Source organism: Chaetura pelagica, unplaced genomic scaffold (genome assembly GCF_000747805.2).
Source record: "Chaetura pelagica isolate M959 unplaced genomic scaffold, ChaPel_1.0 scaffold142, whole genome shotgun sequence".
Classification (NCBI taxonomy): Eukaryota; Metazoa; Chordata; class Aves; order Apodiformes; family Apodidae; genus Chaetura; species Chaetura pelagica.
This window is the reverse complement of record NW_009952973.1, coordinates 2,705,682-2,721,766: the sequence shown is the minus strand read 5'-3', so window position 1 is coordinate 2,721,766 and position 16,085 is coordinate 2,705,682. Positions and strand designations below refer to the sequence as shown.

At 38.5% G+C, this 16,085-nt stretch overlaps 1 protein-coding gene across 1 annotated transcript in view; it reads left to right on the top strand.

The window, feature by feature from the left end:
- DCHS2 (dachsous cadherin-related 2) overlaps window positions 1-16,085 on the top strand; it is a 63,446-nt gene that overhangs the window by 26,608 nt on the left and 20,753 nt on the right. Inside the window, exons 9-14 of the mRNA XM_009995984.1 lie at window positions 471-570; window positions 6,917-7,074; window positions 8,241-9,081; window positions 10,044-10,283; window positions 14,748-14,882; window positions 15,130-15,339. Coding sequence (XP_009994286.1) covers window positions 471-570; window positions 6,917-7,074; window positions 8,241-9,081; window positions 10,044-10,283; window positions 14,748-14,882; window positions 15,130-15,339 — 1,684 coding nt within the window. The remainder of the gene's footprint in view (window positions 1-470; window positions 571-6,916; window positions 7,075-8,240; window positions 9,082-10,043; window positions 10,284-14,747; window positions 14,883-15,129; window positions 15,340-16,085) is intronic.

The following is a 16,085-nucleotide window of genomic DNA, read 5'->3' as shown; positions in this document are numbered from 1 at the left end:
GGATGCGCTGCCTGGCTCCGAGCACCACCCTGTGGCAGGAGCCCAGACCCCCGTGCTGAGGAACAGGTGGCACCAAAACAGAAACGTAACTTGTTCTTCATCTAGGCTCGAGTATACTGGGGGTTTTCAAACTTTATCAAATGATTGCACTTCTCCACCTTGTATACTGTTAGATAGAAAGAATTGGTGTATATTTTTGTTTGTGTGTGTAGTGGAATCTCTTTATTTCTGGCCTTTGGGTCTGCTGTATTAATGATTTTTTGAGTTAGCAATTTATGCAGAGCACAATAGGGGGTTGCTAGAGCTGTATTATTTAACCATTTCCTGAAATGCTGCTTGCAATGACTGAATACTACTGAAATGAAAAACGGAGCAACATCTAAACTCTTGTCTTACGGGAAGAAATTTATTTTAAGGCTCACTTTCCTCTGTGTATGTTTAAAAATTACTTATAAACTGCTTGATGATAGGTTTTGGAAGGGCAGCCAGCAGGAACACTTATTACCACTGTCTTTGCAAAAGACTTGGATTCTGGAAACAACGGTGTGGTATTGTATTCCATAGAATCAGGTAAGAATTCAAAGTGTTATTTGTAAGAAAAGTTACATTGAAATAACTAGAGTTTAGGAGGTACCATGTATACTTGCATAATTTTATGTCTGTTTTGTGCATAACTAGGAATCAGGAGCATTATATTTCTTATGAAGTGTATGAGGAGGTGCAAGCAGCTACCTTTCCTCCCTTCCCCTTCTGCCCCATCTTCCCAGGGGTGTGGTTGCTTGTGAAGCCAGCCAGAGACCATTCAAACAAGCACTCAGAAAAGATTAGGACCATGATCTTGTACTGCACAGCTTAGTGTTTTAGTCAGTGGTTTAGCATCTTAAAGGAAAGATGATCTCTCTTTTCCCATGACCAATTGAAGATTTTCCTGCTAAAAGAAGGGTTAATGACAGTCTGGGACAGGGATCAGAAGGATCAGCAGATCATTTGGGCAAACAAAGAGGCTTGTGGTTTTTAGTTCATGTTTCACCCTTTGTTTAGCACTACATTAGCCTGACATAGTGTGCTGCTTAAAAACAGTCATTTTCCTACATATAGAAGTTCACTTCTGGGGTATGCTGTAGGATCCAGTGTTGTTTGCAGTGAAGTCAGTAACAGAGCAGACCTAAATTTTAAAGCATGAGTGGCTTTGGGACATCAATGCTGATAAGACACATAAAAGTGGTCTCCGTTTTTGCCACTTGCTACACTTTTACATAAGAGTAGCCAATGAGGAAGACATGTCTTTTCCTCCTGCTTTGCTTCACTATTGGTTCAAAACAGTGAGAGGTGCCAAGAGCAGAACTATTTGTTTTATTTTGCACCTACTCTGTTCTGCCACCTTAATTTAATCAGTACCTTTAACCTTGGTATTTGTAGCCCATGGTAATTTGCACATAAAGCATACTCTTTCATCAGAGCAAGAAAATATTTCCAATATTTCTACCCACTCAGTGCGTTTCCTCAGGTGTTTTTTTCTTTGTAGGCAGAGCTCAGATGTAGGCTCAGTTAGTTTAAAGTCATTACAATTATTTGCCACTGCACAGTAAAAAACTAAATACTGCAAAGCTACATTACTCCTCACTCTTAAAGAGCAAGGGGATCTGTAGCCTACCCTTGTCAAGGCTGAAATTACCAAAAGATTACCCTAGGTTTTGTTATACTGTGTCTTTATTTACCCTTTTGACTTCTGGGGGGTGACGGACGGACTTTTGAGATCCAGATCTGCAAGGGCCAGAGAACTAATTCCTCTCTCTCCCACCAGAGATGCTAAAAAAAATAGCAAACCTGAGATGTTTAACAACTTTCTTAAAAATTTTGCTGTTGAAATATATGTAGATAATAAAAGACTGTACAGTCAGTTTATGGCCATACTTTTATTGCCTTAATTTGGATACAAGTGACTGCCTCCAGAGGGAATCAGAGAGAATTGTGGACTTCTGCAATGTGGATTATAATATTTTGCATTAAATGATCCCTCTTAAGAAAAATGGAATTAATAGTACCCAACCCTTTGTTTGAATGGTGATTGCCAGGCAACACAGGAAGTATTCTTCAGGGGTCTCTGCCTGTATATCTAACTATAGCCCCTTCTTCAAATAGCACATTGGATTTTCTTACTGGCTTCACTCTAGTGCCCCAGAGGGGAGTAAAAAAAGTTCAAATTATAAAAATTACTAGCAACACAAAATATGACTGGTCTTGCAAATGCTGTCTCTAGAAAGAAAGAAAGGATAAAAACAGCAGAAAAAAACAAAAAAACACAAAACAAACAAAAAAAAAACAACAACACTGAAAGAGCCTTTCCAGCCTTGGAAGTAGATATTTTCCTGATAAATCCAGAAACAGCCAAGCTTTTCTGATACTAATTTTTGTTGTTAGTTGGCTCACAGCCTTTAACATCTGGTCTGCTGTTTCATGGTGAAGTTCTTGCCTGGTTTATATTTAAAATAGTATTTTCTAGTTCTGGGACATTGTTCAGTACTAAAATATGGAGGAGAAATATGATCTGATTTACAGCCATATTTGTTAAACACAAAGACATCAGGTTAATTGGAGGACTGCATGCAGACATGCTCTTTTCAGCGTTTGACAAGATTAAGAGCTATGAGTGTCAGTGTCAGCTATTCAACTTCTAAGAGTCACTGGGTAATTTTAATTTTTAATGTTCTTGAGACCTTAGAGAAATGCCAGAATAGCAACAAGAGATTAAGCTGTGCAGAAGGCCTAATGACAAATGCTAACAAATTGTGTGATGAAAAATCTGTAAAAGAACCATGATGTTTACACAACAGATGAATCTTAGCCTTCAGAGAAGTGTTTTCTTCAAAATGCCTCTCCTCCTTTCAAGAAAATCAGAACAAATAATCCTTAAATGTTTATGTGTATGTAAATGTGTGATCATATGGCCACACGTCTGCTTTTGGGTTATCACTGAAGAAGTAACCCAGTTGAGAAAGAGGTGAATCTCCGGTATGGGTACTCTTCCTTAGTGATGCTGGCAATTGTCAAGTGATTTGCCTGGCCTTCTTTACAACTGTCAATAGCTCATAGTATAGCATTTATAGCAAAAATTAGTCTCTATTTATAGTGCATCATAAATTATTGCTTTGTGTGTTAAGGCTAGTACTGGCACAGTAGAAGCTTTTACAGTTACATTTGGACTAGTTCTGTGGATACATTAGCACTTGGCCAGCAGAATGCTAGGAGAAGACCAGTTTGCACTGCTAACACACACGAATTGGTGAGTGTTGTACATATTCCTGAGAGAAGTAAAAAGCTAGTACTTGTTCTCCAGGGTAATTTGATTAGATAATGCAGAGGTATAAAACTTAATTGAAAAATTATACCAGTTTTTTGGCAGACTAAGGTAGAATTACAAGCACAAGAAGAGACTGGGGCCATTGGAGTCTAGTCAGAAAGAGATTTTTTTTTCTGTTCTGTGCTTCGTCTGCAATTCTCAATTTCCTTCTTATCCATTTCTCTTACAGTTTCTTTCTTTTCTGTTTGTACAGATAGGGACATCTTTAGAGTGTATGATAGCCACAGTTCCCTAATTCAGGTGACAGAGAGAGGTGAAGGCTGAGCAGATGTTTCTGGAAGAACAGGGAGCATGAGCTTTTTGAGGAATGACTGTCATGCTCTTTGATTGTAAATCTTAAAACCACCTTTCTCCTCATTCCTCACTTCCAAAACAATGAGGAGAAGGGTTTGGAGCAAATTTAGTCTTGCCTTTGCTGATCTTGGTCAAAACTATTCAGATGTGTTCTTTCTCTTCTCTTAGTAAGTGTCACACAGTTGAAAATCAAGGTTTGTGTTTAAGCAGGCTTCTGAAATTCAGAAGTTGAGAAAATTGCTTTTGCTACAAAATGTATAGAATCATAGAAGGGTTTGGACTGGAAGAGATCTTAAACCTGTAGTAAAAGTTTGATTAGTCTGCAGATTATGGGAATTCCATATCATAAGGGTTTTTTTCCTTGATTTCTTTTTTTCTGATTTGGAATAAAATGGCTACACTTTGAAATTGTTCATTAATAGATTAAAAAATACACTGATAAAAATACCAGAAAAATGGAAATAAGATGTTTCATTTTTTACTATCTCTATAGTGCAGTCTCAGATAAAAAAAGATGAAAATGAGAAACACTTTCAAAATGGAAGTCCCAGGAGATTCTGGGTATTTTACAATATATTTTTCCAGCATTATCAGACTCTTCTGTTACTTTTATTGCTACCAAAATATGTGCAAAACTGACTGTTTCATGCAGTATTTGGATTTTAGTGGAATTGCAGTCTCTAGTGAATAACACTATTGGTAATTTATTTTCTGACCATCTCGCTCTAATTTGTTGAGAAAACGTAGATTCATAGAATCATAGAATCCTAGGGGTTGGAAGGGACCTCGAAAGATCATCTAGTCTAACCCGCCTGCCAGAGCAGGGTCACCTAGAGCACATCACACGGGAACGTGTCCAGGTGGGTTTTGAATGTCTCCAGTGAAGGAGACTCCACGACCTCCCTGGGCAGCCTGTTCCAGGGTTCTGTCACTCTTACAGTAAAAAAATTCTGACCGCTCCTTTCTCCTGTGAAATAAACTTCAACTTTTTAGAAGCTCTGCAGACTCAAACCTGTTTTGGTTGAGCTTAACTATCTAAGTTCTGCTATTTGAAACACGGAAACAAATAATTGGTCTTTATGCCAAGAGGTACTGACTATCCTCATCACTGCTGAAGCAAGGGTGAATCCTCATGGCTCCTGCTCAGATTGCAGTTATGTACTTACAATATTCTTTGTTCTCTGATTCCTTTTGTTGTTTATTTTAAACTGTTTTTTATCTTTGTTCAGTTTGGTATCTGCAGCTTCATTTTGGTAGAAAACTGGAGGGAATAGTACTTGAGCACTTGTGTTTACTGTTTTCTTTTTCTTGTTAGTTCTGCCTATCAGTTATTTTAAATGTCAGTTTAGCAGAATGTTAAAAATATACACATGCAATTCACATTATGTGTTCTGTTTTTCATACCTCCTCTGCCTTTTGCTTAGCTGGGACTTTTCGTCATGAAACATTATATGGAAAAAAAATAACATATCTGTGAACCTAGACATACACTGTTGGGACTTGAATCAGGAAAGTAACCAAAAGCTGTTTATGAAAACAGTAATATAGCAGCATTAATATTTTGAATCTATCATGAAAAATGCAGACTGTAGGACTGTCTCATTCAATGTAATTGTCTTTACATACTGTTTCCTTCAGTTGGCAATTTCCTCATTACGTTCCAGACTGCAAGAGTCAACCCAGAAGGGACTCATGGAGCATTCAATCAAAAAGTAGAAGAACAATATTAGGAAAAAAATAATATTTGTTGATTGTGAAAATGCTGTTTCAAGCTAACCTGCTCAGTGTTTTTTTCAAATTCTACAGGCTCAGATTTTTAACAGTTACAGGCAAGGTGATTGACTACAAAAAAGAACATTTATATGTGCAGCTAACTAGTTTGTGTGTTCATATTTGGAGAACATAAACAGCTTCATGCTCACTTAGGTGCCTGTGGAAATATAGTTCTTTATGTGTGTTTTGTGTACTGCATCTGGTCTGAATATGTTTTTACCACAGTTACTTATTAGAATAGCAGCTGTTATGCTGCATGACTTAGTTTAACCCACTAGCACACCTTATTAAGAATTCAGATAGCAAGAAGTTTTTCCATAATATTTTAAGAGAGAAGTAGTAATGACAAATTTGATTTTCTCGGTTTCTGGTAAGGTTTACCTTACCTGGTAAGGTTTAGATACTTTCCTGCTTTACAAGAAATAGGAGAGTAATTTGTATTACATTTCTTGAAAATGGAGGAGGTGAGTGTTTGTCTCTTTTCCCAAGTAAGAAGTGATAGGATGAGAGAAAACAGCCTCAAGTTCTGCCAGGGGAGGTTTACATTGGAGTAATAGGATGACTTTCTTTGCTGAAAGTGTTGACAAGCACTGGAACAGGCTGCCCAGGGCAATGGTTGAGTTGCCATCCTCATATTTAAAAGTATTTAAAAGATGTGTAGATGTGGCGTTTAGGGACATGGTTTAGTAATGGACTTAATAGTGTTAGGTTAACAATTGGACTTGATCTTAAGGATCTTTCCAACCTGAATTATTCTATGATTCTAAGTCACAAATACTTACTATTCTATGGTAGAATTTTTCTTTGAAAGTCCAGAATAAATGTAGTATGATGTAGCTGCAAGTAGTAACTTTAAATAGAAGTTGCTTGTTATTAGCATGCAGCCAGTCCTTGACGAAGGATGTTAGCATCATTTCCAATATTCACATGTTGCTCTGCAACATTTCCTGTAAGGTTATAGCTGCCCCCAGTTAACTCCTGGCTCAGAGCAGAGGCAGAGCAGGCTGCATTACTGCAGTTACGATGCCCTAGACATAGATCGGGCTCTTTGCTGACCTGTATTCTGCAAGGGACACAAGCCAACTTTCTATCCAGCATTGCTTACTTGACCCTTCATGCCAGTTCAGAGACTAAGATGTAGTTCTTTCCATGGCCCTGTCTGCCAACTTCTGTGGAAAGAGGAGAGCTGATCCTGGGGTGTCAGCTGCTCTCCTGATGCATGTGCCACTGGTGTAAATAACACTGGTACAAAACTGAGCAGTTGCTTTAGTACTCTGTAGGATTTATTTCTGTAGCTTTCTAAATCCAGAGTAATTGTTTTATTATAACTATATACTCAAGGAAAAGGAAGAAGAGGTCAGAGATCCAAACTGGTGTAGTAGGTTCCCTTATGTCTGGGTCCTGCTCTTTCTGTTAATTACAACGCTCAGTAGTATGGAGGCAAGCTGAAGAGATCTGCAGTAACTTGTATCCATTTTTTCCCTGTAGAAGAGGATATCGGATACTTCCAGATTGATGCTGTCAGTGGGGAGCTAAGAACAACCCAGTCTCTGTCATATGCTGGCAGATCAGACTACAGAATGATGGTCACAGCCAGGGACATGGGGATGCCTTCACTTCAAGGACATGCTGCTGTTTACATCCAGGTACTTTTTTATGTTGATAGACCAGGTATACTAGATACTTAATTTCTTTCAAAAAACAATTTTAGGCAAGCTAGGGAAATAAGCTGATGAAAGGAAGAAGCTCAAAATTATATGCACTTTCTGTCATAGTAGTTTTCTTTAACCATTTTTCTGGTGAGAGAGGAAATGAGAGGGCAGACTTATTTTGATTTTTTTAAAGAACACATAATAGCATTCTGGGTTGTCTTGCAAGTAGGTGATGTTTGTGCTGTAGCAGGAGGTCATTATGAACACTAGAAAAGAAAAGGAAAATATCCAGGTAAGGAGAATGAAAACCAAATATCAAGACGGTCTGAAAGTGGGGAAGAGAGTAGATATTTTTTTCTCTACTATGTTACTCTCTTTTATAAATTCTGTCTCTGTAACGCAGTATAGGGTTAGTTCCTTCCTTCGTGCTGATTTATGTGAGGCTGGTCTGCACGGGAGCGCGAAATCCAGCATGTGCTGTTTCCACAATCAGCCACCTGCTGTTCATCGAGCTGCAGAGAGGCTGCTTTGTCAAGGCTGCCTGTGCACATTTTTATCAGAGGTTGGATGTCACAGAGATTGCTATTTTCGTGTCATCCAAAAGGTGTTTAATTTTTAATAGCTTGGGAAAAAATGCTTCAGTCTGGGCAAGGCAAACAATTAAAGACATTCTTTCATTTTAAAGCATTCACTTGAAACACTGCAGCAATCCATAATGAATGAAACACTGTAATGATATAAACAACCCTCAAAAAACCCCACCTTGGTTGGGTTTTTTGTTTTTTGGTGGTGTTCTGTTTTTTTTGCAAACTGCATAATGTATGGTGCGTTCTTAGTCACATTTGTCCCTGTAATGCTGTCCTGCCTAGAAAGACAGTTGAAGCTTCAGAGCAGGGGCAGAAATAGCAGTATTTGAGTCATAGGTCTTTGGACTCCTGTGATTCAGACTGTGAGAGACAATCTTGTCCCTTTTTTTAATGCAGGACTGAAAAGACTATTTGGACTCTTAGCATGTTGAGTTTGTTTCCTGGTTTTGGGGCATACTTAGGCTAAATATAGTCACAAATAATACATTATTAAACTGTCAAAGAAAATAGTTTTCAATACACTGTTCATAATAACAATGGAAAAATATTGCAGTCTTTTTGCTTTTCTTGCAGGTAATCCCGTGTGCCAGTGGGAGATCTGCCTTCTGTCAAGATTTTAAGCACTATGTTGTACCTGAAAATTTTAAGCCTGCACAAGTGTTGAATTCTCTGAAGTGGCCTGATACTTATCTCACAACTAATAGGAAACTGCATTTCAGTATCGCTAAAGATGATGGTGATGCTCATTTTGAAATAGATAGCTTGACAGGGGACCTTTTTCTTTCCAAGGAACTTGACTATGAAACAGCTTCACACTTCCTCTTGCAAGTTATTGTAAAGGATTATAATAATAATCCTCCAGAGAATAAAACTGTCCTCCTGAGTATCGATGTAGAAGATAAAAATGACCATTCTCCTTATTTTCAAGATGACTTCATAGTGATTGGCATAGAGGAAAATTTACCTATGGGCACTCTGGTTTACACATTCAATGCAAAAGATGGAGATGGCAGTTTTCTGAACAGCAAGATAGAGTACTCCATGGAAATTATTAACATGGTTGAAAATCCATTTCTTATTCACCCTGTATATGGCACCTTGACCACAGCATTTCCCCTGGACAGGGAGATGACTCGCTCGGTGATCCTTACAGTGTCTGCAGCAGACCAGGCAATAAATGTGACTGATCACAGACTTGATTCCCTTACTGTGAAGATTGTTATTTTAGATGTCAATGACAACAGTCCTAGTTTTACGTCTTCACCTCGTTCCTATGTCATGGAAGACGCAGCGGTGGGCTTCCTTGTGCACTGCATAACTGCACAGGATCCTGATGAGGGAAGAAATGGACAAGTTACTTACCACGTTCTTTCAGGCAATGACAACAAAGCGTTTGTATTGGATAAACTCACAGGTATGGTAACTTCTGGCCTCTGGAGTTTCCTGTTACTGTGCTTCTCACAGTAACATTTGGAAGGGCATACGGTGCAATACTGAGATACCACATTACTATGGTACTCTACCCGGTGTCTTACTGTCCTCAGGATGATTACACTGGGTAGAGCACCACAGGAGCATGGCAGGACTACGTGCAGTAGTCAAGGCTGGTGAGACTCAGTTCAAAAATTTCAACATAACTGTCATACTGTGCCATGTTCTGGAGTACCTTCCAGTAGTGCATTAAGGAACGTGGGGAGAAGGTGTGTGCAGTGAAATACTTCATTCTGATTTTTGCATGATGCATTCCTACAGCATGTGCACACGTGTTGCTATATGTACCCACAAGGAAAGGCAAAGTCAAGATCAAGGAATGTACATTAAATTGTGGGTAGAACATTTTGAAGGCTTGAAGTGCTGATGATTTTCATTCTTTGACACTCTGAAATTGTCTGGTTCCTGAATAAGTGCTGTAACTATTATACTATCTGCACACAAGTGTAAATCTCTGATAGTTGCAATGTTTTCTGGCTCTTATTCTGATTTTTGATCCATTATATGATACAGCTGATGCTGATTTGCAGAGCTCCTAATTGCATAACTTATGTGCAAAAGAAGACAAATATAACATTTAATTTTACTTTTTAAAAAAGCTAAATAAAGTTTAGAAGTTAAGCCCAAAGTTAAATACAAAGGAATCTCTGGACTTGACTGGAATATTTTACAAGTACCCATTTTCCTTGAAGCCAAAATTAGTATTTCTGGGCCAGTTAGCATTCCAAAGGGAATCACAGGTAATGATGGACTCCAAAGTCTGGAAGCCTTGCAGTAGTGGCACAGTGTGTGTTGTGGTGCTACATTGACGCTGTGAGTGCTAGAACAACTGGGACCCTAACCTGGACCAGAATGCCTCTTTAATACCTTCTTCCTTTATAACAGGACGTCTGACTACAGCCCAGCTTCTGGACCGTGAGATTCAGGAGCACTACAGTTTGACAGTGATGGCTCTTGATGAAGGCAGCCCAGCCCTCTCTGCCACACAGGTTCTAACCATCATTGTTCTTGATGTGAATGATGAGACTCCAGTATTTCTGAAGCAACTTCATGAGGCTGCAGTTCGTGAAAACCAAGATCCAGGGGAGTTAGTCATAAAAATGGAAGCTGTGGACAGAGATACAGGTAAATTCTGTCATTTTGCTGTTGATTTCATTGTTTCTGTAGCAGACAAATCAAATCTTGCTGCCTGCTGTGCTTGTGTGTATAGACCTTGTACTTTTTCCAAGGTAATGTAAGAGTTTGAATTTCTAAATGTACCTTTTTATTCCGACCGTCAACCTTTATTCAGGGCTTGCAAGTATTCTGACTTACACGCTGGGGTATCTTCTGCTCTGACTAGTAGTATATTAAATGTGAAGTGTGTGCTTGCGTGAGGCAGAGTAACTCAGGGTACTGTTGCTGTCATGTGAAGATAACCAGTGTGTTCTGCTTACAAATCAGAAAACTGTTCAACTCAGTTAAAGTTAATATTTTAACTTTTTGTTGCTCTCAATCAGTGCATTTTGAATAGTTTTAAAGCAGAAAACTGGGTAAGGGTCCTGGTTTTGTAACAGAACCGGCAAATATGCACTAATATTTTCTGACCAGAGAGGGGCACTGTCATCCAAGATTTTCCACCTAGTTGAGCTGTGAAGCGATAGGGTGGAAGCGGCTCTGGATTTCAAATAGGATTTTCTATACGTAAGAGTGTTAATACATTGCTATTCAAACATAGGCTACCTGAGTAAGAAGGGCTGATTCATATGCTGCTTGAATCACAGGACAGGACTAAACATGAGAGAGTCCTTGCTAAGCAACAAAAATTTCCCTCCATTTCTTCAACTACAAGCTCTTTCAAAACACTTAACATGCCTATGACGTTGCAGGTAGTCTGTGTGCTGGAGAGAACCTTATTTTAAGTAATACCATGCAGAGCACACACAGTCGGTGTAAGATGAAGCAGTTGCGTAGAGTCTGCAGTAAAGATAAAGTCTGGAGAGATAATTAATTTTTACAATGCTGCTGCAATTGGCCCAAAGGTTGTCTGAACTCTGTTAAGGATTTTCTTTTTCTTGTCGGTCCAGTTTCTGCACATCTTTAGAATTGTTTAAAGTTGGGCTATCCTAGAAACAGAAAAAACAATAGTTCTTGTTAGCAAAAATATTTTGTGTATTCAGTAAGATTTTTCAATTTAATGTAGAGCACCTACTGATAACAAAAGGTTGATGCAACGTCAATAGAAGTGCTATATAGAGGAAGCATTTCCCCACAAGTATGTAAAGTATTTAGAAAATAGACATGGGTGGGTAGCCCTGTCTGTGAAAGCTGAGCAGCATTACAATCTACCTCTGTACCTCACCCTTCTAAGTATCTTTTCTATTTTGTGCATCATACTATATATATTTTTTATTTTTTTTAAAGGCAGTATTTGAAGCAAAACTTGCAAGATAATAGAGGAAATAAGTGGGAATTTGCTTAAATTCCTCTCTCTCCTTTCTGTATCCCTTGTGTTTATTGCACATCTTGTGGGAAATACAGCAGAAGGTAAATTTTGGGAACCATTAGGAGGGGGGAGCATGAGTGGCTTGGCAGAGTCGAGAGGAAGGGCATTCCAAGTGTACTGGGTGGCACAGTGCAGACACTTTGGACTGGAACAACTGTTCTGGCTAATGGTTTCTTCCTGCTTTTTTTTTTTTTAATAAAGAACATTTTCCAGTAACAACAGTCCTTCTGTTGGGTCTTTTTCTGACATTTGGATTATTTGGCCCCATATGACATGCATGTTTACAGAGTTGTTCCAAGCAAATACTAAAGTCATGCTCATAATGTAAAAAAACGGGGTTTCTATAGAAGTAGTATAAATATATAATGCTACTCACTTTTCTTACATTTTTGAAACAGAATTTTAAATAAGATAAAGTCTATCATGGTGTTACATTTTTTACATCACATTCTTAACATTATTTTTTCTTTAAATAGTTGTTCTTTAAATGGTAACATTTCCATCATGTTAGTGGAATCCTGTCACAGAAGTTATATACTTTTCCTATATTCCCTTACTGACCACAGGGAGGAATAATTTTTACTGACAATTGCAGCCATCACCAGTTTTTGTTTTGTCTTTCTACTTCATTCCCTACGAAGAGAAGAAGGAAAGCAAGCAGCTGTCACCTTATTTGTATTTGACTCAAGCTTCGAGACTGCTTCTAGTTCAAAAGGTTTTATGGGTTGTATTTTTTTTAATCAGTACTAAGATTTTTTGCTTGTAATGATTTTCTTTCATGTGGATATCCATGAAACTTCTTGTTCAGACGACTCTCTCCTGCACATAACAAGAGCTGCACTTACTGAAATTCTGTGGTGCCTCAATTTCCTTAAGTCCTTTTACACCGTGGGAGCTCTTCAGGGGCTGCTTGTGCTGCAGGGACTGAAGCTTTTCCTTGGCAGCAGCTCAGGCACCCTGCAGCCCCCCTGCCATTTGGCCAGCAGGGAAAAGGGATCCCTGCCACTCACCCGTGGCAAGGAATAGGCTTGGGTTCTCTTCCAGCTCGTAATGTACGGGAGGAATAGTTTGTATCTCATTTCAGTTTGTAATTTCAGCCCCCAAAATGTGAGTAGCACCACTGAATAATTAACCAGCCAGTTGGATCAAGTACAACCATGCCAGCTGGTGTGCCATGCTATGTGCATACACAGAGTCATCATGCTTGTCTCTTGAGCAGGGTGTGCACCGTTCTCCTACTGGTAGGTGCGTGCTCCTCGGAGCTGGATATGGGAAAGGAGGCAGTAAGTACTTGGGAAAGAAATGTGATTAAGGTGTTACATATCAGTGTACTTTAAGGGTTAGAAGTTTTAATTTCAACAGTGTGTGAACAGTCAATTTGGATAGCACCTGTATGTTTTTTCAGCACTGTCTGTGAATTATGTCCATTGTAAAATCTGCCCGTGAAGGCACTGGGTTGAAGCAGTTCGGTTGCAGGAGACCAAGAGCTAACAGTTAATGCCAGCCCTGTAGTGTCAGGGGTCTTTTTTTCCAATCTAGTTATTAAGGTTAAATAAATGCACACAAAGATGCTAATATCTTTTAAAATATAGTTAAACAATATCAAATATCATCAGATAGGATATATTGGTAACTTTCAATTTGCAAGACATTCTGTTAACTGCTGTCATTTTTCTTCTTTCTTCTGGAAGGCTGGAAGGATTGCTGTAATTCATTTTCCTTCTGCTGTATATTGTATGAGTCCCTACTTTGACTTAGTTTCGGTGCATTTATAGTAATAATTCTCTCAATCAGATTCCAGTCGCATTGTCAACTACTTAGCAAAGGTAACCAGAGGAAGTAATGGTTACTAAAAACTGTAGGCTCTGTTTAGTCTCTCACACTGGTTTTTCTCCATCAACTCCAGTGCACATTATCTGGTTTGCTACTGTGGAAGATGAGAACAGGCAGGCAGTGTTTAATTCTGAACAGCCAAGTTCAGTTTTAGTATGACTGGGAGTGCTGTGGCTTTCCAGGTGCACTAACTACCCTATACTACTAAAAGGGTAATTGTTGGTTGAAAAACCATGAAATTATTGAATAAAACTTATAAAAAATTTGCACACCTCTCCCGCTGCAAAAAAATAGAGCCATAGTACAATCCCTTCAAGTATAATGTGGGATTAAACTCGTGAGTGTGATGGAGATGACATTATAATTTCCTCAAGAGGATGTTGAAACTAGAATAAATATGAAATAAATTATTTTATAGTCATAATAGGTTAGAATGTGGAGTCACGTTTCTTGCTCAACTCTGGTGGGCAATTTTTGAATAAAGGTTTTTAAAGGCCTGTACAGTTTTATCTTACTATTTCCTAGAGAAGGAAAGGAATACTAATATCCCTGTGCTATGTACAAATGGTATGTCTAATTATGAACTGAGTTGAATTGGCATTCAGAAAAACTTTGAGGGAAGGAAAATCTTTAACTTTCCCTTTTGGAAATCCTGCCTCACTTTATAAAGCCAAGCAGTATTATTTCAGAGGTGGACAAGAAGTGGGAGCTGTCTAAAAGGCCTGAGATGTGCTGTGGAAAGGTCCACCAACTTGGCTTTTCTGTTGAAGCCAACTAGGAGATGGCTACACTATGAGTCCTGATGGGACTTAGGCAGCTGCCTGCTCTGTATTACTAATACTTAAAATTGGTGGGCATGCCAAGAAGCAGATGTTTTCTGTGAGCGCTTATACTTACTATTCAGTGTTATACTGCACTGTGTCCAAGTGAAGTTATATGGAGAATCAGAGGTCCCAGGGCAGCCCAGTACTCTGCCTTACATCCTATTGAGAAATAAATTACCTACCTCAGGGAGGGCAGAAGAAAAATGTATGGATTCCAGAGTCTAAGTTACTGCTTTTTTGAACCAAGTTGATATGCCGGTATCTCAGGTCTAAATTTTAAATGTGCATCTTTTGTGCTAATGAAGATGCAGTTACTGACTCTATTAAAAAATAAATTAATCCATAACCCATTTCCTGGGGTAGGGGGGAGAAGAAAGAGATGTATCTGTAGACCTGAATGTGAGGAGAGTGGCTGTGTTTTGCTAAGACTTCCATTCTGCTTTTAAGGACTGAATTCCTTGCTTCAGTATGAAATCTTACCAGGAGCTGGTTATGAGAAATTCAGGATGAACTCAGACAGTGGAGAAGTTGTAACAACTGCATCACTGGACAGGGAAACCCAGGAGGTTTTCATTATTAAAGGTAACAGTGTGAAATAGCTATGGGTGCCTGTAAAATGTGATGTAAGAATGGGAGTTGTGTTGCTATCAGTACTACCTGTTTTTATGCCATTTGAGTTAGATGGAAGTAGTAAGGTTTTCAGGAACAGAACAACATGTGCTTTTTTTTGTCCTGGTTTTGCATAGCATAAATAACTATTCTGATATTATTATCCATTGTTGCACCTGCGACTGTTGTATAAAATTTGCTTTCTTTTTATTGTTCTTAGTTGTGGTTCGAGATAGTGGAACCCCATCACGATCAAGCACGGTGACAGTTACCTGCAAAGTGCTGGATGAAAATGATCATTCTCCCATGTTTCTTCTTCCCATGTTTGAGATCTGTATTCCAGAGAATCAACAGTCTTCTGTTGTTTACATTATCCAGGCTGTGGATATGGATGCTGGAAATAATGGAGCTCTGAGATACAAAATAATTAGTAAGTTAAACTCCATTTTTCTTTGTATAAATCAGGAAGTATATAAACAGCACTATCCAAGTTTTAGACTAATATTGATTTTACCAAGCCTCCATAGCTCCTGTCTTCTCCACATGTTGTTTTCATGGGAGAAAAAAGAAAAAAACCACATATTTCACCCCTTTGTCAGCATTAATAAGCACTTTCCAGACATACTTTCATACTGCTTTCTGGATTTGAAATAGTACAGAAAAGAGAAACAAAAAACTACCAAATGCTGGAAGGAGTCATTAATCACAAAAGTATAATTTTGTCCTTTATGTTATAGATGGGGAAGTTCTGAATGTAAACATACCCTTGCAAATAAGGACTAGAATTAATCTAATGTTATTTATTTTATTTTATTCCTTTAATTTTCTTTCATGAGAGCTTCTTTCACTCAGCAATTAGCAATGTCTTACTTGGTTTTCATATTGCCAAACTCTTCCCATGTCCACTATGCCAATGTAAGCTCCACAGCTGTTCAAAGCCTCCTGTAATATCTTTGCACAAATACAAGTTTGCTGTGCTTGCTTTGGTTTGTGGCTCTCAGCAGTAGCTCAAATCCAGGCCCATAACTACTGCGGTAACAGCCGACAGATTTTGCTTTGATGAAGCAGTTGCAAATTCCTTTAGGTTTTCTTGCTTTTAATTTAATGATTTTTTAATGATCTTTAATTTAATTACCTTTGGTCTCTCTACATGTTATAAAGCATGTAGGCTGTTCA